Raw genomic sequence first — 25624 nt, 5'->3', positions numbered from 1 at the left:
GCTAATCATTGTGCACCCTTGACAAAAAACAAAAAAATGATATATTAAATTATGGAGACAGACGTAAAATTAGTGTCCTTGTTACACTACATTAATATGGAGAAAGCCTTGCTTATAATGCTCACACTTTTATGCTATATTTTAAAATCTCAAGGTATGTCAACGTGGCCATCTTTCATTCCTAAAACTTCACTTCCTGTTAGGACACACCTCCAATCATATTTCACTCTTTAGTCTGTGAAGCCCAGTTTTCTATAATATATATTTCTGCCATATGTTAAACATGAATATGTGAAAATTCAATGAAAAAGAAAATCTAGACAGCCTGATTTTCTGGATAATGCCATTTTTTGTTTTTCCTAACCTTCTCAAACTTCCTCCTCACATTGTAATGTTGCCCATGTCGTGAGGATGCACAAAGCTTTCTGGCACAGAAGTACCTGTTGTGGCTCAAACAGTGAGCTGCTAGATTAATTTGAATGCTATTTGTTAAAGCTCATTAATTATTAAAATACATGCATTCAAGGTCGTATGAGCCTTATTGTGAGCCCACTTTCTGACACTCTACTTTAGATCCTCTGATTGTGCTCCCCCAAGGACGTGGCTAGCTCATCTATTTATAAAAACATAGCAACTTCCTCAAATGGCCCTACTTTGCCTCCTTTTGAAATTTTTGTCATTATTCAAGAGTATGTAATTGATTTCGATACATCACAATGTAAGAATAACCCATGGAATACACAGTATGCCACAATCATTTTCATTTTTTCATGACAAAGGAGGCAGGCATGCAACAGCATAGCAAGCTGCTGATTCTTGATGTCATCTCATCCAGATCTGTCTGTCATGTTTGATGCATTTAACATGTTGTCTGATGTTTGGTGAACTTATCTGTTTTTCGATAAAGTACCTTAGCTATGTGACACATTTAGAAGTAACCCGAGCCAACTATTGACAAGAACATAATGAGAACAGAAAGTCATTATGTGCTATTGTTCAGTGGTCGATTGGTTTAGTTGAGAGATTTGATCTATTTGCTCAGGAGAGCAATGCTTTAATGTCAATTAATCTAAAGGCCATTCATCCATCCATTTTCTGAGCCAACCTTACCTAGTATAGGGATGAGAGGAGCAAGTTCCTGATTTAGGCAGGCAAGGCATAATCCAGCCCTTGATGGGACACCTATTAATTACAAGGCATTCAGACATACACACACACACACACACACATCCACAGGTTAAAGTCACAAGTTAATGTAAGCGCCGTTGTCTGGGATGGGGGAGACAAAAGGTGTTTGAATCAGCTGTAAGGAGCCTGAATCTAGACCTAAACATGTGAAATAGACTCAATCTTTCCACAGAAATGTGAAATCCATCCATCCATTTTCCAACCCGCTGAATCCGAACACAGGGTCACGGGGGTCTGCTGGAGCCAATCCCAGCCAACACAGGGCAGGAACCATCCCGGGCAGGGTGCCAACCCACCGCAGGACACACACAAACACACCCACACACTAGGGCCAATTTAGAATCGCCAATCCACCTAACCGGTATGTCTTTGGACTGTGGGAGGAAACTGGAGCTCCTGGAGGAAACCCACGCAGACACGGGGAGAACATGCAAACTCCACGCAGAGAAGACCCAGGCAGCGAACCCGGGTCTCCTAACTGCAAGGCAGCAGCGCTACCACTGCACCACCATGCCGCCCAGAAATGTGAAATGCAAAAGAAAATAAAAGAAAAAAGAAAGAAAGCCTGCCAATACAACCCAATTGCCACATTTTTTTTCTGCTATGTTACTCCTCAAATGCATTTTTTTTTCTGAGAAAGTCTTGCAGACAGATTCAACAGAGATGATTGTATTCAAAGCATCTTTGGGAAATTGGCAAACGTCCCTCACAATAAAGAATTTGAAGCCATCATGTAGCTGGCATTTGTGTTTGTTAATTAGATCGCATCTGTCTAATTTATTAATTTTTATTAATTTTCCAGATTCAGGATAGATATCAATACATGGACATATCAGCTCAGAATCACTTGCAAAGTGGAACTGAGACATTTTTAACTGCAGTGGGCTGTAGAGAAAAACGCAGCTGGTATGGATTTTCCAAGTCATTTTTACCATTGCCACTTTTTCTAGTTTGCTTGAGGATGTGTAATTCTTAAGGCTCACACTTATCTTTTTTTTTTGTATTGTTATTTTGTAATGTTAGCAAAAAATGGGTTACATGAAATATACTTCCCTGAACAAAGTGCCACTCAAAGTGATCATATCACCGCACACGGCGTCCCTGGCTACAGTCTTCAGATTTGACATGAATGTGTATTTTCAAAACAACAATTAAATTCACAAGTAAAATATCAAAAAATGTGTTGTTGTAGGGGTTTTAATATTGTATAGGGAGAACAGAAAATACAAATTGCTCCTTTTTATCTTTATTACTATTTTTTATACTTTCACAGCCTTTTTTGGAATTGGGGTTGCACTACAAGCAACCACAGGGTGTGAGATTCAAACTCAGGATGCTGGATCTGTGAAGAGCCCTGCCAACCACTTCACCACCCTGCCCCCCCCCCCCCCCCCCCCCCCCCCCCCCCCAATACATGTTTTGTTCTAAATGCCCAAAGAAGTATTTGCCTGCTTTTCTTTCAAATATTTGATGCAAACAGCTTTGCTCTTTTTTCCTTCCAAGTTCAGGTACTTCAAAGTAACAAATAACAAAATAATATTTAGCAACTTGAAAAAGTAAATGCATTTTCCTCTACTATCAGAAGTGAATATCTTTTCTTTAAAAAATGGACTTTCACTCAGCACTGGCAAAATGTACTTTGTGTTGACAGCTCATGCTGTCTTGCTTGCTTTAGGCATCTTTGCCTGTGGCTTTAACCGATCTGGTTAAAAAGCAGTCCAGATAGACTTAATGTGAGATTTTTTATGCCTTGTTTATTAAAAAAGATATATTTTATCACTTGCTTACAGAACTGACAAGTGGAGGCCAGAATTATATTGTGAATTGGTGGGTGCTTATGGAACAACTTGTTTGTTCAAGTTCCCATACTGTTAGTTACTAAAAGAATATAAGAGGAGTGCTTGTGCAACTATTGGAATTATTTTGGCTACATGCTAAGGATAGATAGATAGATAGATAGATAGATAGATAGATAGATAGATAGATAGATAGATAGATAGATAGATAGATAGATAGATAGATAGATAGATAGATAGATAGATAGATGGGGAAAAGAAAAATGGTCTGCAGTGGGGGACAGAGTGGTCAGTATCCCCTGGGGGGGGAACAAAGGGAATGGCGCTCCAACAAGTGGATCATCTACCACTAAACAGCCTAGATGAGCAGGGGTGATGGAGAAGCCTTCCAGAGATCAGGTAGACACCAAGAGCATGTAATGGAAACCCCAATGGGGAAAACCCAATGGGGAGAGCATGGGAGACAAAGGAGAAGGATGTGCTGAGATGACAGGAATGACATAAAAAAAAAGTCGCCTGGTGTTATGGTTGTTTTTAATAGACTGTTTATTTCTAGTTTTAACCTATGATGAGCACTGATTTTATGGAATATTTGTATATTTGACTGCACACTACACCTTTGCACTTTGGGGTGTGAACCCCTGAATAGTTAACTTTTACAACCCTGGAGGTTACATTTTGCACCTCACTCTTGCTTGTTTGTGTCCTCATTTGCCTGGCTTATCGTTGTTATTTTATCAGTGGGTCCGGCTTAAAGGATGCTGTGGCTGCTGGAGCCAATCCGTTCTATTACACTGGCTAAATCATGCTTTACTAAACCACGGGAAAGTAGATTTAAAATCTTTATATATTTAATAGGCATCAAATCACCTAACAAGTGTCTGCTGCATCATTGTATTTTGTAGTGGCCATGTCTGTGCCATTAACTTCTCCTCCATACAAGCTATGGTGCTGTATAAAATAGAGCAATTGGAGTTGCTGCTCTAATTTCTTTACCAGTTGTACACTTAAATACCTGCTAGAATAAAACAGAACATCTGTGTTTTGCAATATAAAAACTTAATTTTTTTTCTGTAAGCTCTAAACATTAAAGAAAGTTCACATACGGTGTTATTGGTTGAATTACTATTTGGTGTAAATAAAGGTTTACCTGTACGATAAGTGTTGACCAATTTCTATCATAAATTGAAGTGTTTGTTTTTTTTTACAGTTAATTCACACAATAAGTGTGGTGGACAGGGATGAACCACAGACTGGACATCACTTCTACTTCACTATCGCTCCTGAGGCTGCTAACAACCGCCACTTCACTCTCTGGGATGTCAAGGGTAGGAAATGTTTTCTCTGTAATGGACTGTTAAATAAATTGTACCAGGCTTTGTGAAATTCGGTGTTGTCAAAACAGGAAAAAAGTGAATAAATTATAACATGATGTAAGCACAAAATAAAAATGGCCTTTTACTATTGGAAAATACCACCCATTGCCTTGTCACTTTACTTTCAACTATAATGATTAATAAATAGAATAATAATAAACACCAGGATTGCTATCTGGATGACTATCATATACCTGTAAACTGTTAAGCCAAGATACTTGTTTCGTCTTTCTACTTAAATTTATATTATAGTAGCCTGAAAGATTAACAGTAATTGGCATCAAGAACAGAGTTCAAATAAATAGTTTCATTTTTTTTCTGAACAAATGCACACGCAATTTATAAAGTCTTGCCATTAATTAATTCATTAATTAAATGAATGGATAAACTGAAAAAAAACTGAGCAAAATGTCAGTTGAACAGAGTTGAATGCAATAGAATGGGCAATTCATGACCTTTAAAATATATAAATGATCTTTCACTCCTCCTCCTTCCAATTCCTGCATAAAGAAAAGGTGGCTGATTCTTCATGCATAAAAAAGTGAGAGATATACAAGCAGCATTTTCTTCCAACAATACACTGGCATCAGAAAATAATTCTTAATTATGTCTCATACCCGAGCTGTTCTTACAACTGCATTGATTGGTCATGTTAGTAAAAGAAGACAAATAACAAGCAAACCCTTTGGAATAAGCCGTGTGCATTTGTGTCAGCTAGGCTGTCCATTATTTTATGCTCAAATCACAGATGGAGAGGTTTTTGCACAATATCGTTCGATGTGTGCTTTCTATCCTGGGCTGGCAAATGAGCTAAGTGCAGGAAGCACCATGTTGGCGATGAAGAGGACAGCAAGAAAGGAAAAGAGCAAACTACCCTGGTACCTCTGTAGAAAAGTCCGCAAAGACAGCCCCACGTATATCAGGGTTTTTTCAGTAGAAGGCCCTATTGTGATTAGAATACTGTCAAACTGCTTCAGTTTAGCATGTGGCTGGAAAGATCTCTCTTGGTATTATTGAGGTCACTCTGTTTTGGACAGCATTAAGTGCTTTAATTCAGTGAGTTATTTGGAGCATGGAACAGAAATATCCTCAGATACAAGGTTTACAGGCTCCTTTTGAACAGAGAGACTTTGAGTTTGGAGTTTAGAGATGAGTTGTGTAAAGACATAGGGGAAATTAAACTGGAGACAGAGGGCCTAATGATAAGACATTAAGGTGGGGAAAGTTGAGAAACCATACCATCACTTCATAAGGAAAAGAATCTCCAAAAAAAGTTCTTCTTGATATAGTCCCTCTGATCATATTGCTTTTGTGTATAATAAACCCAGTAAAGCTTACATTTCTTTATTATTTTTTTTTTGGTAGGGGACAAACACTTGAGCATATTCCCATTTCATTTACACGTGAAAGCAAACTTCAGTTGCTGAATATGTGCAAAAGCAGAGAAGCATTCACTTTGTGTGGAATGTTCATGTGTTGTTCACACATCCACAATAGTTGACTTCATGAGAAATTCGTTGAAAATAAGTGTGTGAATCAATCAATCAAATATTATTTATATAGCATATTTTAAATTGAGTATAGTCACCAAAACAGCTTTCCAGATTTCTGGTCCTTAAACCCCCAAAAAAAAACAAGTCCACTCATTATTCCATGATGCTAAAAAATGTAGCCATGCATTTATTAATTCTATTTTGGATTATTGCAATTCCTTACTCATTGTTTGCACTTCAGTGTCCCTTAATAGACTTTAGTTAGTTCAGATTGGGTCAGGTAGAGTACTTACAAAAACCAGGACATCTGCATCCTGTAAAATTCCATATTGATGAAAAGATATTGTTGTTCACTTATAAAGCTTTGCTTGGTTTTGGACTTTAGTGTTTTGGTGACCTTTTAATTCCTTGCAATCCCTTCCATCTGCTCCGATCACAAGAAGGAGGATATCCTGTAGTCCCTGGAATGAAAAGCCATGGCCAGCAATAAAGTATTTGCTTATAAGCAGCCTATTTATGGAATGACTTCCCGCCAGACTAGTCAAAATCATTACATACAGTCTTTAATCCCTTGTTCCACATTGCAACTATGCTTGTCTATTTGCTGCTCTGGCCCGGAACATCTTCTTGAATCTCAGTGCCAATTTTTTTTTTTTTTTAATATCAATTGTGATTTTTTTTTTTTATCTTATTCTTGAATTTATTAAAAGCATATAACATTCCAAACAATCAAGTCAAATTAACAAAACTAAATTCAATTCAAACCCCACCCATGAGAAAGAGGGAAAGGACAACAGCCTGTTGACAGTGATATAAAGGGAAAGGAGTCTTTCTCCCCAATATAAGTGCTTATTCTAAAATACTATTGATTAGATCCTGCCAGGTTTAAAAAAATGTTTTGAACAGATCCTCTAAGAGAGAATTTGATTTTTTCCAGTTTCAAATAGTATATAACATCAGTTACCCGCTGACTTAAAAGAGGTGGGCTAGGATTTTTCCAGTTGAGTAAGATAAGTCTATGTGCCAATAGTGAAGTAAAGGCAATTATAGTTTGTTTGTTCTTCTCCACTTTAAGCTCATCTGGGAGAGCACCAAACACAGCTATTAATGGATTAGGAGGGATTGTAATATCAAAGCTGTCTGATAGGCATTTAAAAATGTTTCTCGAGAATGATGTTAATTTGGTAAATGCCCAAAACATGTGGCCCAGTGAGGCTGGAGCTCGATTGCAATGTTTGTAGGTTGGGTCTTGCAGTGGAAACATTTTGGACAATTTTAAACAAGACAGATGTGCTTGATATGATTTCAAGTTGAATAATTAAATGTTTTGCACATATGGAGATAGAATGTTTTATATATTATACTGTAGAAATGCTGTCTGAGTTCCCCCAGACTGATCAATATTTCTTCTGGATTAGAAATAGGTGGGAGGTGAAAAAAATTGGGCAGATTTAATTCAGCAAAGTTTCTGATTTGGAGATAGTGGGAAAATTGTGCTGATAGGAGATTAAATTTGTGGTGTAACTGTTCGTAGTATGCAAAAACATTATTTATATTCAAATCTCTAAATGATTTAATCCCATATGTTTTCCAAACATTAAAAACTGTTTATGTTTGAGAGGTTGGAAAAAGGTGGTTATCATGTAAAGGTGCTACAGATAAAATATTCTCTAACTTGAAGTGCTTCCTACATTGGTTCCATATTCTGAGTGAATGAAGGACAATTGGGTTGTTTGTATATTGACGATACCTTGTATTTACTGGTGTACAAAGTAACGAATGTTTTTATTTGTTTCACAAAGGGAGAAAATTAATACACTAAATTGTACTGTTTAATCCCCGAAATGAAGAGGAAGGCAAACTATTACATTACCAATCCCCATCACGTTATGAGAATATTTTTCAATTATACAATAATTACTGTATACCTGACACAATACACACTAATCATGCACGGCAAATCAATAAAGGGCCTTTTTAAATTTGGATATTAGCCCGTAAAACATCCAGGCAGAAAACCAAATTGTTGAAAGTGTAGTAGATGAAAGGGGTGGAATAGAACATTAGAAGGATCTAGACGAAAACAGGCCAGTCAGCCCAACAATGTATCAGTATGCTGCTGCTGAAGAATGTGAATTTCCCATTGGGATTAATAAAGTATCTATCTATCTATCTATCTATCTATCTATCTATCTATCTATCTATCTATCTATCTATCTATCTATCTATCTATCTATCTATCTATCTATCTATCTATCTATCTACAGTGGTGTGAAAAACTATTTGCCCCCTTCCTGATTTCTTATTCTTTTGCATGTTTGTTACACAAAATGTTTCTGATCATCAAACACATTTAACCATTAGTCAAATATAACACAAGTAAACACAAAATGCAGTTTGTAAATGGTGGTTTTTATTATTTAGGGAGAAAAAAAAATCCAAACCTACATGGCCCTGTGTGAAAAAGTAATTGCCCCCCTGAACCTAATAACTGGTTGGGCCACCCTTAGCAGCAATAACTGCAATCAAGCGTTTGCGATAACTTGCAATGAGTCTATTACAGCGCTCTGGAGGAATTCTGGCCCACTCATCTTTGCAAAATTGTTGTAATTCAGCTTTATTTGAGGGTTTTCTAGCATGAACCGCCTTTTTAAGGTCATGCCATAGCATCTCAATTGGATTCAGGTCAGGACTTTGACTAGGCCACTCCAAAGTCTTCATTTTGTTTTTCTTCAGCCATTCAGAGGTGGATTTGCTGGTGTGTTTTGGGTCATTATCCTGTTGCAGCACCCAAGATCGCTTCAGCTTGAGTTGACGAACAGATGGCCGGACATTCTCCTTCAGGATTTTTTGGTAGACAGTAGAATTCATGGTTCCATCTATCACAGCAAGCCTTCCAGGTCCTGAAGCAGCAAAACAACCCCAGACCATCACACTACCACCACCATATTTTACTGTTGGTATGATGTTCTTTTTCTGAAATGCTGTGTTCCTTTTACGCCAGATGTAACGGGACATTTGCCTTCCAAAAAGTTCAACTTTTGTCTCATCAGTCCACAAGGTATTTTCCCAAAAGTCTTGGCAATCATTGAGATGTTTCTTAGCAAAATTGAGACGAGCCCTAATGTTCTTTTTGCTTAACAGTGGTTTGCGTCTTGGACATCTGCCATGCAGGCCGTTTTTGCCCAGTCTCTTTCTTATGGTGGAGTCATGAACACTGACCTTAATTGAGGCAAGTGAGGCCTGCAGTTCTTTAGACGTTGTCCTGGGGTCTTTTGTGACCTCTCGGATGAGTCGTCTCTGCGCTCTTGGGGTAATTTTGGTCGGCCGGCCACTCCTGGGAAGGTTCACCACTGTTCCATGTTTTTGCCATTTGTGGATAATGGCTCTCACTGTGGTTCGCTGGAGTCCCAAAGCTTTAGAAATGGCTTTATAACCTTTACCAGACTGATAGATCTCAATTACTTCTGTTCTCATTTGTTCCTGAATTTCTTTGGATCTTGGCATGATGTCTAGCTTTTGAGGTGCTTTTGGTCTACTTCTCTGTGTCAGGCAGCTCCTATTTAAGTGATTTCTTGATTGAAACAGGTATGGCAGTAATCAGTCCTGGGGGTGGCTACGGAAATTGAACTCAGGTGTGATACACCACAGTTAGGTTATTTTTTAACAAGGGGGCAATTACTTTTTCACACAGGGCCATGTAGGTTTGGATTTTTTTTCTCCCTAAATAATAAAAACCATCATTTAAAAAACTGCATTTTGTGTTTACTTGTGTTATATTTGACTAATGGTTAAATGTGTTTGATGATCAGAAACATTTTGTGTGAGAAACATGCAAAAGAATAAGAAATCAGGAAGGGGGCAAATAGTTTTTCACACCACTGTATCTATCTATCTATCTATCTATCTATCTATCTATCTATCTATCTATCTATCTATCTATCTATCTATCTATCTATCTATCTATCTATCTATCTATCTATCTATCTATCTATCTATCTATCTAACAAAGCTTGCCAGTCCTAGCCACTTAATTCTTCCAAAATAACATCAAATCGAGTTTTGAAAATCCATAAATTCCTGCTGCCTACCACACTATTGGTAAATTATTCCATGTTTCTATTGTTCTCTGTGTAAAGAAAAATTTCCCAATGTTTGTGCGAAATTCACCCTTAATAAGTTTCCAACTGTGTCCCTGTGTTCTTATTGAGCTCATTTTAAAGTAAAATTGTCAATCCACTGGACTAAGTCCCCTTTCATAATCAATAAATGTCTCCTGATAATCTCCTTCTGCTTAAAATGAAAAGGCTCAGCTCTTTAATCTTTCCTCATAACATATCCCCTGTAGCCCTGGAATCAGACTAGTCACTCTTCTGTGAATTAGACCTCCTCTGAAGCAGGTAGATGACATCAGCCTTACCAGACTCTTTCCCAGACTTGTAAATAATACCAGCTCTGGATTTACCTTTTGAATCCTAATGGGGTGATCACAACAACTGAGTTGCTGCCTTACTTTCTTTCCCGTTGTATAGACCTTTTGGTGAAGTCTTTGGATTGCAGGTATATTTAGTAACTTGGATATAATTAGTATGATAAAGTAACAGATGAGTGAAAATATATATGGCCCTGTAGACTGCTAGTGCTTTATATGTAAGATTAGCTTCATTTACAGGACTGGACTGTCCCAATGCTCCCTTCAGCAGTGGAATAAAAACTATTAATGACTTGCAGCTTGTGGGACATGATGTTCAACTTTGCCCAACAACTTTGCTGTTGTTTGGTTTTGCATGATGCATAAATCGGACTTTTGTCTGACAGTTGGTGCTTACTGAAATTGACTGCTGCATCGACTTGGAAGTTACACTTTTCCTGCACAAGGTATGATTTGTACCAAAAATCATAGCAGTCAACTTGCTAGTTTTTTGTATCTTGAGACAGAATGTTATAGCCTGTTTGGTTTCAAAAAAATACCACCATATCTTTAATGCTATATCCCAGAAAGTTTGACTTTTGACCAACATACTCACACAAAAAATGCAATCAGACATTAAAAGTGTTTTGATAAGACCAGGCCTTTTTTGCTTACAGCTGGTTATTTCTTACTTACTTGAAATCAGCAGAATATCACAAAATGAAGTTTTTGTCTTTCTCTGTGACTGCCTTCATATCAGTGGCTATCCTGCCATTTGTCAGATGCCAGCTTGATTTGTATGTTATTCTTGCTGTGTGACAATAGAGTGTTGAATGATTAGAATTTATATTCTGACCACCTGACAAAAGAGGAGTTTGGGTTTGATGTTTGGATATTTATAGGTATCAAAGTGTAATATATAACAATTGAATGTACCCATTTATTATAAAGACTTGGATTGAAGAGGACTCTGCTGTGCTGACTCATCCAAAAAATGTTAAAATAGACAAAAGATGATTAAGGACCATACAATGTCTTTTGTTTCTTCATGGATAATTGTGCGTGCTATAACATAGTGTTCAAATACCAAACAATCACAGTTAAATCATCAATTTTTAAATTCTATTGAAATTAAACATGATATATAATATAGAATTGACTTGTATAGTCCAAATTTTAATTAGTCCATTTTAAAGAAACGTCGATGGGCAATCAGAGCCATTTATTTCTCAGCCTCACATGTCTTTTGTTACTATTCTTTGTTTTTTATGTAGGATACTGTCATTTGTAAAACTGTCTTGAACTGTTCAGAGAGTTTTATGAACTGTATTCTGATTTTTCATTATGCCAGTTGTAAATATCCAGATTGACCTGGCTGGACTACTGCATAGATAGGGTACATCTACTTCTTTAGTTCCAGCCAGTCTTTCTAAATTAACTGCAATAGAGTTAGTGAGCAACCACAACGATGGTGTTAAATGAACCAGGAGATGCATGTGTATTTGAGAAGCTGTGTGTCAATATTTATAATTCTGAATTACGTTATCAGAAACCAGAGAGAAAAACCATAACCAAAGTGTGAACAAGAACTGTCCAAGGTCATTAATGAAAGAACAAGTTGACACCAGGAGCTAGGACACTAAAACCATAATCAAGCTGAGAAATTGCATGCTATGAGTAATTATCCAGAAAGCTTGAACACAAGAGCACAAGACTGGGGTTGTTCAAGGTCTTAAATCCACAACCTCAGACATTGTGCAGAGAATGGCATACAGTTCTAAAAGTGGAGCATTATGAAATGGCGCATGGTGAGAGTTCAGATGTATCTCCTAGTAACAATTCCACACATTGTAGAAATCCAGTAACAAAATGCAAAAATCATAAAATAGTTGATGTAACCAAATTTATTCCAAACTAAAACAAAGCACATTCATCAAAACATTCCTTGGGGTTAGAACTCTCACATTTGTCCCATTCCCTTATTACAGATCATTTAAGAGTCGAATAAAAAGCAGCATGGTATGTCTCTCTATTATAAAAGAAATTCTTGAAACAAGACTATTGCCAAGAGATTTTTTCAAGTTAGTAGATGGGGTCTTGCCCTCCTCTCCACCATTTCCGGTTAACGGCCCATGCCCACGGTCCTCTCACCTCTCATTCATGTGAATACTTTTGTCAGACACAGTTTCTGCGCTCTCAGCTCTTATATATTTTTATGTTTTCCTCACTTTAAGTTCCCAATAAAAGAAGACTTATTATATCCAAATCTCATTGAAAAATTTCATTCCAAAGGGTTATGAACAGAAGAAATGAGTACACGGGCAATCCTAGCACTGAGAAACAATAAAGTCAAATGAATTAATGCGAAAATTGTCAATTGGTTACAAAGCAAATTGGTTAAATGTGTATCAATAGACTATGCTGAAACAGTTGGTGGTGATGGTGCGGAAGATGAAAACATCAACTTACTTTATCCCGTAGAATATCTACAACCATTAACACCATCTGGTCTTCCAAATTACTGTTGAAAGAAGGATGTATTGTAATGTTATTGCATAATTTATGTATGAGTGATGGGCTATGGAATAGGACAAGATTAATTGTATTCAAAATTGGTCGAAAAATTCTAACGTAAAATTTTAACAGGCGACAAGAAAGTTAATGTAGTACATCTTCTGCAGTTAACATTAGACACCAAAGGAGATCTTTATATGCCCTTCGTATTAAAACATTTACAGTTTCCCGTTAGAATTGCTTTTGCTATGACAATTAACAAATCAAAAAATTCATTCAAAAAAGCCGGTTTATTTATTACAGAGAAAGAAACGATATTCACTCATGGACAGTTATACATTGCATTGTGACGATGTAAGTCCAAACATGGAATCAAAATTCAGTGCGATGTTGATGAAAAGTTAATTCCAAATATTGTTTTTACTGAAATTTTACAGTAAAAGTGTAAGTTTAAAAAGTATTTGTGTGTTAATTTCAAAGCCAAATAGAACGAAAATGTATAATGCAATGAATACCTCTAACACAACATGACACATAATTTTCTTTCAATTTATTACATTTTGCTATTTTTTAATATAGTTAATTACTTGCTGTAATGTAAAGTAGTTAGTTCTATTATGCATATGTAACAATTCCCATGAAAATAACAATCTGTTTAAATTGTACATCCGCTTCCCCATACGCAAGTGGCAGAGCCACAAAGTGGCTAGTGTGTAGCGCTTGCCCGGGGATTGGCGAGCGAAGCGAGCAGGCGGCAGAGCCCCTTAGTTCTATATGAAACAATACAGTGATAACGTTGTAAATTTTTGTTTGTGGCAAATTATTTTTTCCATTCCCCTGTTATAGATCATTTATTTGACATGAAAAATAAATCGAACCAGGTGTCCCAATAATCACAATACCAGTTTATATGCAGCATATACCATTTTGCTCTTTAAGTAATTTTTTTAAGTCTCTTAATGTGGACAAAACAAATGATATAATTGTGACTTCAGATAGACCCACGCAGATCAGGACCCTGCAGTGGAATTCGTGAACAGCATCAGATTAGTTGGTGTGCACCTGGAATTTGACCTTACTTGGTTCAGTTAACTCCACCATAGCAAAGAAAGTACAGCAGTGTCTCCACTTCACTCAGAAGGTAAATAAGGCAAGCCTACCTCCCCCCATTCCCACCACATCCTACTGGAGCACCATTGAGAATGTTCTGACCAGCTGCATTACTGTCTGGATTGGGAACTGTAATGTCTCTGACCATAAGGTCCTACAGTGGATAGTGCATACAACAGAAAAGATCAATATGGCCTCTCTGCCCTCTATTGAAGATATCTTTATAAACTAAAAACCTATATTGTTGTGAAGGACCCTCCAACCCTTTTCACAGTCTCTTTGTCTCACTTCTACCTGGCAGAAGGTGTTGTAGCATCTAAACCAGTTCTGACAGGTTCTTCAAAAGCTTCTACCCCTTGGCTGTCTGGACTCTAAATTCTGTGCTGCCCCCTTGCCTCAGATCTGCTCCTAGTAGTTTATTTATGTGTTGTACATTTGTTCAACTTGTTATTACTATTGTTTTTATTATTAGTTGTTATTATTTATTTATTGTTATTATTTCAAATGATTTCTATCTATTCACTTACCGATTATTTGTATATTTATTTATCTATCAGCTAGCAAAATACCCTTAAAGAGGTTATGTAAACATATATACAGTATACATATACATACTGTATATACATATATATACATATCTACATATACACATATCTACATATACATATATATACATATATATATACATATACACATCCACATATATATACATTATATATATATACACATATCAACATATATATACACATACATATACACACATACATAAACACAGACATATACATATACATACATACATAGTGCGTTGTAACACGGGCTGTGATTGTTACATGGGAGGGAGACGACAAATCACAGCTTCCCGCTTTCTAATCGGGCTTGTGATTGGTGCTTTGACTGATGCCTAGATCCCACAGTATCTCCCCTTAGGAGAGGCGTTAGGCAAGTGTAATTGAATAGCGGTGCTGCAAGTTTAGCTTTACACCTGTTTTTAAGGCTTATTGACTGAAAGGGGCTTTCATGAAAAAACTTAGGGCTTTGCTACAGAATACACCCTCCACAAGTTAAGGAAGTAAAAATAAAGGTATATATTTCTGTTTTATTTAAACCTTTTAAGTTTGTATGTGGGCGGCATGGTGGCGCAGTGAAAGGTGCCAGTTAAGAGACCCGGGTTCGCTTTCCTGCGTGGAATTTGAATGTTCTCCCTGTGTCTGTCTGGGTTTCCTCCGGGTACTGCGGTTTCCTCCCACAGTCCAAAGACATGCAGGTTAGTTGCATTGGCGATTCTAAATTGTCCCTGGTGTGTGGGTGTGTGTGGGTGTGTGCGCCCTGCGGTGGGCTGGCACCTTGCCCGGGGTTTGTTTCCTGCCTTGTGTCCTGTGTTGGCAGGGATTGGCTCCTGTATTTAGAATATAGCGGGTTGGATAATGGATGGATGGACATTTGTATGCATAGCCCCATTTGCCCGTTTTCATTTTTTTTTCTTTCTTCAGTAATATTTCAGCAAACCCGGAGCTTGTCAGTTCAAATCCTGGTACTGACACCACTGTGTGACCCTGAGGAAGTCACTTCACCTGCCTGTGCTGCAAAAAACAAATGTAATGTAACAAATTGTACCTCAGATGTTGCAAGTTGCTAGAATAAAGGCATAAGTAAAATAGATAAATATGTATTATACACATAGGAACTATTCATTTATTTTCAGTTAAGTCATCTGCAGCAAACCTTTATAAATGAGGGTTTCTCCTTTTTAGTGAGTGAGTGAGTGAGTCAGTCAGTCAGTCAGTCAGTCAGTCAGTGAGGGCTTTGCCTTTTATTAGTATAGATTCATAGTATAGTGTACTTCTTTATCTGTCTTGCTTTTGTCCTTTATGTATATGTTGCAACATTATTTCATGCCTCTGTTTGCTGCAATGCTGTGTAAGGATGGTATGACAATAAAGCCACTTGATTTGACTTGACTTGAACAGCAATCCTCTAGCATGGTAGAGGGAGAAAGGAGCCAAATTCCCAATTAGTGCTTGCTTTTCTGGTCAAATCATACATCTGTGTCTACTACATCTGTACCCAGTGAGTGAGTGTTTTCAACTGCCAGAAATAACGTCAATGTGGAGAAGTCTCAGCTTTGTGCAGAGATAAAGAAGAAAAGGCTTACTAAAACTTACAAAGAAAACTTACTTATCTATAAACAGCACACAAAGTACTTGGCTCTGGCAGATAGGCATCCCGGCCAGGGAGGAACAAGGGCTCAGACCCAGAAGGAAGGACCAGAAGAGAAGGACGGACAGCCCACTGGAAAGAAAAGACTACCTCACCATGCTGGATGGCAGCAGCCCCAGGTATCAGTAAGCCAGCAGGGCTGCTCTGCTGGTCTACAATTCCCGGCATGCAAGAGGGCACTAGGACTTTCACATGAACCAGAAGTGCTTCCATCAGGCAGTGGCCTTGGCACTGGAAGTACTCCTGGAAACTTAACAAAAGGGACCACACTCCCATACCCAGGCGAGTCTTAGCTGGGAGGAAGAAAGGCAACACTCAACTGCAGGAGGGCAGTGCGGTGGTGAGAGTATTATGGAGATTACTGTGTATTGTGAAGAAAGAAACCTGTGCTTTGGTGCTACTTTGTGGTATTGTGGAAGGAAAATAGATTGAACAGACCATCCTTTATTTGAATCCGGGACTCTATGTGTGTTTGTGTTGGGAGTTTGGGCTGTTGACGCTCTGGTTTCCATCACAGTATTTACAAACACTGATTTGAATATTTTGCTGTGTTTTGATTTATGAATGTCTAGTAAAAAGTAACAATAATTATGCAGGACATTACTTTAATGATAATTTCATATTATATCAAGAAACCTAAATACATGAATTTAATGCAATATGAATTGTACTGTGGGCTTGGTGTCGTGCCTCTTAATCACTGTAGCATCATATTGCCTAGCTAAGTTCAGATCATATTTTAAGCAAGAGTGAAAGTGAAATAACTTGCCAAGTGATGAATGCCAGACAGACGATCAGCTCGACTTGACTTTGTCAGTACATACAGATAAATAATAAGTGAAGCACCGGTCCTTATCCTTGTCCTTGGAAGACCTTGACCAAAGTGTAGAGGTTATTGTGCTTGTGCAAGGGTGGAGGTGGCTTACCATTTGGTCGTCCTTGTTCAAAATTATATTACCTAAAAAGCACACAATAATTGGTTGTCACACATTCAAAATTAGTAATCTGCTGGGATTTATGACTGGCATCTTTGATGTGTTCCACTTGTAAGGCTTCAAGGAACATTGATTCTTGTGAGGGTATCTAGCTGCAAGGCCTTGGACACTGAATTACTGATGTACTGGGGACATACAGAACAAATAATATCAACGGAAGTTGAGAGCAATGGAAAAACAAGTGCATATAAATTTCAGAGCTTGGTTTGTGCAGTTGCTGACAGGATGCTGTGCCTGTGCTCATTTCATGGTCAATAAACAGCATACTTTAGCTTTTAAATACCGAGATGCAGCCTGCCAGTTTCAGTGCTTCAATTTTTTTGCCCTTTCTGTTATTAAACTTTCTTTCCCACTCTATTTTATTGTGCTTATCCACTCCTCAAGACCAGTCCTTAATCTCAAATTGGTTGGTATTCTACAGTGTGATGAGGGATGTCCGCTGTGTACATTTTTATTTAGGTGTTATCCTTTTGTAGCTGACATTCAGGATGTAATGGGAATTGCAGGATCAGACCTCCTAAAAGTTAATTACTGCATATGACACGTCTGTTGAAATAACATTTTTTTTTCATAATAATTGCAATTCATGTAGAACTCTGATGATTTTTCTAATTAGGTGATTGTATAGTTAATAAAGTTTTAAGCCGTGTGTACCATTCCAGGTCAGCACTTTTTAAAGTTCTGGGAAAACATTCAAAACGCAGAGTTTCTAGGCTCATATGTTACATGTGTCTATCATAAATGTTTCATTTCTTCATAGTCTTACTGGATTTGTTGCAACAAAATAACACAATTATATTTAGCACAAAGAGTAGGCTTTTGATGTATGTAATAAGGATCTCTAAAATAATAATAGGGATAGTGCAACTCCTTTGCTAAAATTCCTCACTCTATTTACTTTTCCAGTTGAATTTGCTCATTATCTCCATGTCTTCAAGATTTTCTCTCGGTGTTCCTTGTACTCCACTTTCATTTTTCACGTCCAAAAGAATTGCAGATTAGATTGATTGGTGACTCTTGCTGTGAGTGAGTGAGTGTGTGTATGAATATGCCATGCTTTGGAGTGGCATTCTATTTACGGCTGATTTGTTCCTTTGGCCCAGTACTACTGGGAGAGACTGTGGCTTTCTGTGGCCCTTTATTTAAAAAGCCATGTTCAGAAAAAAAATTTAAAAATAAACAAAGGAAATTTTAATCAATTAATGAATTAATAAATTATTTTCAAAGCAAAGTTTGATGAACTGACTTTCATTCCACATGGTGGCTGTTGCCTTTGTGACCACCAAGTTTTCTTTCAGGCATTTTATTGTAAATTTACTAGGGGGCTCTGCCCCCTGCTTGCTTCGCTCGCCAACCCCCGGTTTTGGTTAACTGGATATACAAGTTAAAGAGATTGTTATTTTCATGGGAATTGTTACAAATTTATTATTTTCACTTTTACTTTAAAACTTCAGTAAAAACAATATTTGGAATTAACTTTTCTTCAAGATTGCATTGAATTTTGATTCCGTATTTGGACTTATGCAACGTATAACTGCCCATGAGTGAATATTGTTTCTTTCTCTCTAATAAATAAAGCAACTTAGAAACACTGCTTTTCCCTAATGGCAACACGAACTAGATGATCTACAAGTCTCCGACTTAAACTTTAAAGCCTTACAATATCTACATACTTCTGACATATCCATGTATTCGATCTTTATTCACTGATCCCTTATTTCACCAAGTTATAATTTCTGTTTGTTAGCACTAATGTGATCTTTACTATCTTTTTTCTGATACTTTTGAATTTTACTACTTTCGTATTCTTAAACTTGCTCTGCATGTGTATTGCGCCAACATTTTTGAACGTCTTTATGAAGTCCTGCTTTGTCCTTTACTCTTTGTCTCATATTCCTGACCCCAATTGGACCTGCGAGTTTTTCAATTCCACATGGTCCGGGCTGATTATTACTTTCCTTATTTTCAGAATTTGCACATAGATTATTATTTTTCTTTTTTGCATTCTTTTCTCTCCAATGCTTTTGGGTCTCTTTTTGACGTGCAGCTCTTTCTTCTTTCCTTAGTCATTGACGTGTCATCTAGAACATATAATATAATGTAATATATATGAGATTCATTTGTCCTGGTCTCCCATGGACTAGTGACAGTAGTACAATACCAACATCAGACAATGACCACAAATATAATAAATATCCATACTGTTATGAGTAAGAGTTAAAGAAATGGCCAAAACAGTATGAGACCTTGAAAATAAGCTCCAAAAGCAGATCTGGAACCTCAGGCCATAAGAGGAAACCCCCAAATCAGACAGCCCTCCAACTGCTACCTGCAGGCTTTGGTCTACACAGGCTTAAAATTGGGACCTGGTATTAAAAGTTCAAAAATGCCATCAAAGTCCTAAAATATACCAAAATGTCTTACAGGGAAAACAAAAATATAAAACTCTGGCTTATACAGGAAATGTAAAACAAGAATTTTTTAACACAAATAGAAAAAAGGGTAACATTTGGGTGAAAGGTCTCAACCCTATGGAAAATCCAAGAACAAGCATGAAGAAAACAATAAAAAAAGAATAAGCAAGAAAAACAATACTCACAACTCTAATACTAACTCAATGTTACACTGCTGGTTCTTCTTTTTCTGGCGGATTGTTAAAGCCAGAAGGAGATCCCAACAGCAGTGAAGTCCATCCACAGAGCATAACAAATATAAGAACATTTAAAGACAGTGCATAAACATAAAATCTGAAGCATAATGGAAATTACATAAAAATATGAAAAATAACAATTCAATGAGGACTTCCAGAACAATGTGCTCTGGACAAACAAGGCAAAAATAAAATTATTTGACCACAGTACAAGAAGACATGCTTGGCAGGATTGGCTCATAAGAACCTGACACCAATGGTAAAGCATGGTGGAGGAAATGTTATGATTTGGGACTGCTTTGCTGCATCGAGGCTTGGGCAGCTAACTATCTAGGATCCAGTATGAATTCTTCATTGTAGCAGAGGGTCCTATGTGTGACCATCTGTCAGAACACTGAAGCTCACCCAAAATTGGATCTTGCAACATGACCATGACCTTACACATACCAGTAAACACTTCAAGAAATGGCTTTAAAGAAATGGTGAGTTCTGGAATGGCCAAGTCAGAGCCTGACTCTGAATCCGATTGAGGTGCTGTGGGGGGATTTGAAATGGGCTGTGCACGCATGACACCCATTAATTATTGCACAGCAGAAAGAATTCTGCATGGGAGGAAGTGGAAAAACTTTCTCCAGTCAATGTCAGAAACTGCCAGAGTCAGAGGAAACACCAACTTGAGGAAGCAATAGAAGCTTTTAAGAGCCAAGGGGGTGCTTAATTTTTCCACAGACAGAAATATCATATGTTTATTTATTGTTGAATAAATTACTTAAAAATGAAATTTTCATTATTTTTTAAGTATATCACCTGTATCTTAAGATATTGTTTAAATGAAGATCAAATCTAGATATGTTATAACATTTCCACATGTTAGGAAATAAGAAACATCACGTGACTATATACCAGTTATTCCTTTTTTCTAATCTACATTTGCCACAGAATATTTCTTTTTAATTTTGACTTTTTTTTACCACGCTTATTATCACGCTTATTTTAATTTTACCTGTTTGTTGTCTGGTACAAATCTTGTAATCGATATTTAACCCACTTCCTATTGTCCAAATGACTTGAAATTTTGCACACTTACTCACTTCTGACGACAATATATGAATCAATAATCAGTTTCACTAATTGATCAATTAATCCAAGTTAATTAAGAAATGAAATTTCCATATGAAGAATAGTTTCACCAATAGATGACGCTAGTAACGGATAGAAATATTAAAGGAAGTGTTAAAATATTGGTTACAAAATTATACTAAAATAAACCCAAGACTAAAAAGTTGAAAATAATATATATATAAAAATACTTTTTAAAAACCACGTTTATATTAAGTTAAAAAGTGTACTAAAAAGTAAAAAATAAGTCTCTCATATATCACTCGTAAAATAAAAGCATGGAAACTTTTCATCAATCAACATTCAAAAAACACTTCTTAAAATCTTAGCAAAAGCGCCCACGCTTTTATTTTACAAGTGATGTATGAGAGACTTATTTTTTACTTTTTAGTACACTTTTTAACTTAATATAAGCGTGATTTTTAAAAAGTAACACCATGAAGCCAATGTTATTCTTTTCATTTCTTGTGATATTATACGTATCAAGGCTCCCTTGCTTCTGACCAATATGGAATAAGTTACAGTACCTACTGCACAGATCCAAAATGGGCCACGGGCTTTAAAAGTTCAAAAAATTCAAAGTATTTTAAAGGGAAAGGATCACCATATGCCTCTGGCTTAAAAGGAAAAAAATGAAACATTGTTCTTTAAATTTCAATTGTTTCTTACGTCAACAAAAAGAAGCAAGGGAAAAAGAGCAAAACATAGGCAAAAACGTCTCAATGCATGTTCAATAATCCAGAAGGAAATTCTAGAAAGTTGATTCAGTTCATCTGGACATAGTTCTTTTCCAGGGAGATACGTTACATCACTCATCCAAGTGACTTCCTTAGTCTCAACTGAGGCAAAAACGTTTTTTTTTTTTTTTGTTCTTTATTTCACCTTATACAATTTCTTGTATTAGGAATTTGGTAGTTTTCGCATACCCCTTGGGGTCAGAGCGCAGGGTCAGCCATTGTACGGTGCCCCTGGAGCAATTACAGGTTAAGGGCCTTGCTCAAGGGCCCAGCAGAGTAGGATCTCTTTTGGCAGTGATGGGGATTTGAACCGGCAACCTTCGGGATACCAGCACAGATCCTTAGCCTCAGAGCCACCACTCCACAAAGTTAGCCCAAGGCTAACAATAAAAGTCTGCAATCTATGAACAAAATCTGAAAAAAGACAAATAAAAATCGAAGAAACAGAAAATTCCTCTCCTCTGGTTTAAATATAAAGGTTGAGGCGGGTCCCTCAGCGGTTATGTCATGGTGGCTCCACCTCTTGGGGCACCAGCCATAAAACATAAGAACAATAACCATGAAAAAATTATACACAATGCACCAATACTAAATAATATTTAAACAAAACAGCATTGACAAACATCACAAAATGACATGAACTCAAGAGAAATAATAATTTAAAAATAACAGCAATAACAAAAAAATGGAAAATGTATTTAACCCTGACACATACCCACAGCATTCATTCTGTTGTATGGTAAGAGTTCACTTTTCCCTTTATGTTTTTTTTTTTTAATTAATTCATGAATTGTTTATCAGTAGCAATGTGTAGTAGGGCTGTGTGACGTATTAAAGGTTCACATCGTCATATCATCGATTTAAAACATTGCAGATGTACAATACCATTGCTGGTGCTGGGGGTTGAACAGATGGTTGTGGATTACAAGTAATTAGCTGCTCTACCCGTGTACACAGCGTCTAAATACAGTGGGTGTTTTAGCTTGGGATATGCTATAGAAAAAATTGCACTTCTTTCTGTTTCATTGTGGCTTTTCTTATCATGCATGCAAACAAGCGACATGCTGCAAAAAAGCATAACATCACAAGTTGCATTAGCCTGGGGATGAGCACCCACATTATGAGCTGGCATGTCATAATTCAAATGACCAGTTTCAGAGCCTGTTAAAGGGGATTGTTTAAAAGGGGCAAACCTGCCATTGTCACAAAAGAATTCTAACTTGTGCAACAACAGCGAGTGGTCATTATAAGGATAGCGAGCAACCTAAAAGAGTGATGTACACAGCAAGAAACTAAAAAGAAACTGAAATAAAAATAAAATAAAAATGAGTTCTTCCCATTCAAAATTTGTGTGCCATGTGCCGATCAGACTGCCTCTTCACAGCCACAGAGCACTCTTGCTGCTTGATGAAAGCTATCGTCCCTTCATCAATACAAACTTTTATATATATTAAATCACCTGTCTCCATGGTACGAATTTAACTGGACGCTTGACCACTGTTTCGTGATTATTTTTATGAAAGGAAACAAATTAAATTTAGCTCAAATTGCTGGCTCATTACTAATATTAGCTTAAAAGCTCCCCTGGTTCCACACTCTATATTCTGAATCTTGTTACATAAACTTACAAACAAAAAAAGATGAAAAGTCACCTTGAAGTCAGCTTTACTCACCGAGCTGTGCTGTGAACTAGCCATACACAGTGACCACTCAGACGAGGCGTCTGTGTAAGGGACGTCATTCTGGCTTGAAATTCTTTACAGTCCAGGTGGTCTGTGAATTGGCCAGTCAGCAGACAATGGCAAGTGCTAAAAGATGCTTGCAGTGCAATCATCACTGCTGAATGCATCTCTCAGAAAATTACGTTTCACATTTCTATAAAAAAGAGTTAAATCTGTGTAACAAGTGAAAAGAAATGTAATCAAACTTGAAAGATAACACATAACTTTCCAAGTGCTGGACAGTTCCATTATAAATTTGAAGCGCCCTAAACTGTAACCATGTGAAACATATTTAGGCCCTTGAGCTAAACGTACTAGCATAGTATTGTCAAAATTTTAAACAAATCAAACTCTAATGATTATCTCTAACATTTACTCATATTTACTCTAGCATTTCCTCTTTACCCTATTATTGCTAACATATGGAAATAATGTAATATTGTTATCCAATGAATGCATAATGCCAGTTTTTCTGCCTATGTAAGCCCATTTGAGAGATGTTTATACTTTGAAATTGAATCCATCTATAGCAGTGTACAGTTGCAGTCCTATATAATTTTACTTTGCCATATCTCCTATTCTCAGCTTGGTGGTGCAGTGGTAGTGCTGCTGCCTCACAGTTAGGGGACCTGAGATCTCTTCCCGGGTCCTCCTGCGTGGAGTTTGCATGTTCTCCCTGTGTTTGTGTGGGTTTCCTCCGGGTGCTCCGGTTTCCTCCCACAGTCCAAAGACAGGTTAGGTGACATTTTAAATTGTCCCTAGTGTGTGCTTGGTGTGTGGGTGTATGTGTGTGTGCGTGCCCTGTAGTGGGCTGGTGCCCTGCCCAGGGTTTGTTTCCTGCCTTGTGCCCTGTGTTGTCTGGGATTGGCTCCAGCAGACCCCCATGACCCTGTAGTTAGGATATAGCGGGCTGGATAATGGATGGATGGATGTCTCCTACTCTATGCTAGTCTGAGGAATATTATTTTTATTATTATTGCTGGATCATTATGTACATGTTATGGCCTTTGCTTTTTGCCCAGAATAAATGAGTGATAAAACCATCTATTTCTAAGTTTTTTGGGAATATGTCATGGCAGGTGAATTTTAATTCTCACCCAGTCAGTTAGGTAACTGACAATGCTCCAGACCTGCCTTCTCCGAGGGTGACTCATTATACAGCTGGGTCTGTTTGACTTATTCTGTGGGGTTCTCTAGGATAACACATGAAGCACAAAGTATGGTTGCATAATCATTATATTATAATATGAAAACCTCCTTCAAGACAAGGCAAGAATCATGACATTATAATTATTTTTCAAAGAATGATGCCACGCTTAAAATGTAATTGTCTGTAATCTATATTTTCATTACAACTTTGAAATACAAGCCACCTAAGTGCACCTATTAGTCGGTTATTGTTATATAAAAAGACCTTAATGAATGTTTATTTGTTCTTAATAAGACTTACAAAGCAACAGAGATCCTCAAGAAAAGGAGCTGCATATAGTGTATTTATTATTTAGTGCTAAGTAACAGGACCTTAACAAAGGCTTCGTTTGTGTTGCACATCAATAACTGGCTAATGCATAATTTAAATTAAAAGGTCCCAATGGTTCTATTTATATGAACGAGTTTTAATTCCTTCATTTTCTTATTTTCATGTTATCTTATAAATAAATGCACACTTTTATGGCTGGTCTTTACTTGCTATGCTCAGACTGTCACTATTAGTCTTATCTCCTCTGTATGTAAATTGTATGTTAACCATGAAAATACACTGAAGAGTTCACTATTTCTTAAATAATGCTTTTTAATTATTTTTTCTAATAAGTTTTCTTATAAATGATTGCTTTGTCATTAATACTGTTATAAAACAAGTTTTATCCACTCTGTAAAATATATGTGAACTGTGCCCTCATTTCTGGAAAACTTTATAGCAAGGGTCCCCAACTCCGGTCCTGGAGGGACGCAGTGGCTGCAGGTTTTCATTCTAACCCGTTTCTTAATTGGTGACCAGTTTTTGCCGCTAATTAACTCCTTTTCCTTTAATTTTAATTGACTTGTTTTTTAAGATTTGTTCCCCTGAATTTCTTCATTGTTCCTCAGAATTGCTTCATTTCTTTCCTTGAATGGCCCCCAAACAGAAATGAATTGTGAAGTGAGTGAGTTAACAGAAGACCAACTAAGTCAGAGCCTCAAACTCCAACCAATTTCATTTCAAGCAGTTGCTTAATTAGGTGCCGATTCTTGTTGTTAATTAAACCCGTTCTTTAATTCCATGGCTTGTTGCTGCTCTCATTGTGCAATAGCCTACA

General features: G+C 37.0%; 1 protein-coding gene across 1 annotated transcript in view; it reads left to right on the top strand.

The window, feature by feature from the left end:
• The window catches only part of LOC114659307 (cadherin-22-like), a 785264-nt gene that overhangs the window by 676285 nt on the left and 83355 nt on the right, over positions 1 to 25624 (top strand). Inside the window, exon 9 of the mRNA XM_051932845.1 lies at positions 4195 to 4312. Within this exon, the coding sequence (XP_051788805.1) occupies positions 4195 to 4312 (118 nt within the window). The remainder of the gene's footprint in view (positions 1 to 4194; positions 4313 to 25624) is intronic.

Source organism: Erpetoichthys calabaricus, chromosome 10 (genome assembly GCF_900747795.2).
Source record: "Erpetoichthys calabaricus chromosome 10, fErpCal1.3, whole genome shotgun sequence".
Classification (NCBI taxonomy): domain Eukaryota; kingdom Metazoa; phylum Chordata; class Cladistia; order Polypteriformes; family Polypteridae; genus Erpetoichthys; species Erpetoichthys calabaricus.
The sequence above is the reverse complement of the archived record's forward strand: the minus strand, read 5'-3'. Positions and strand labels throughout refer to the sequence as shown.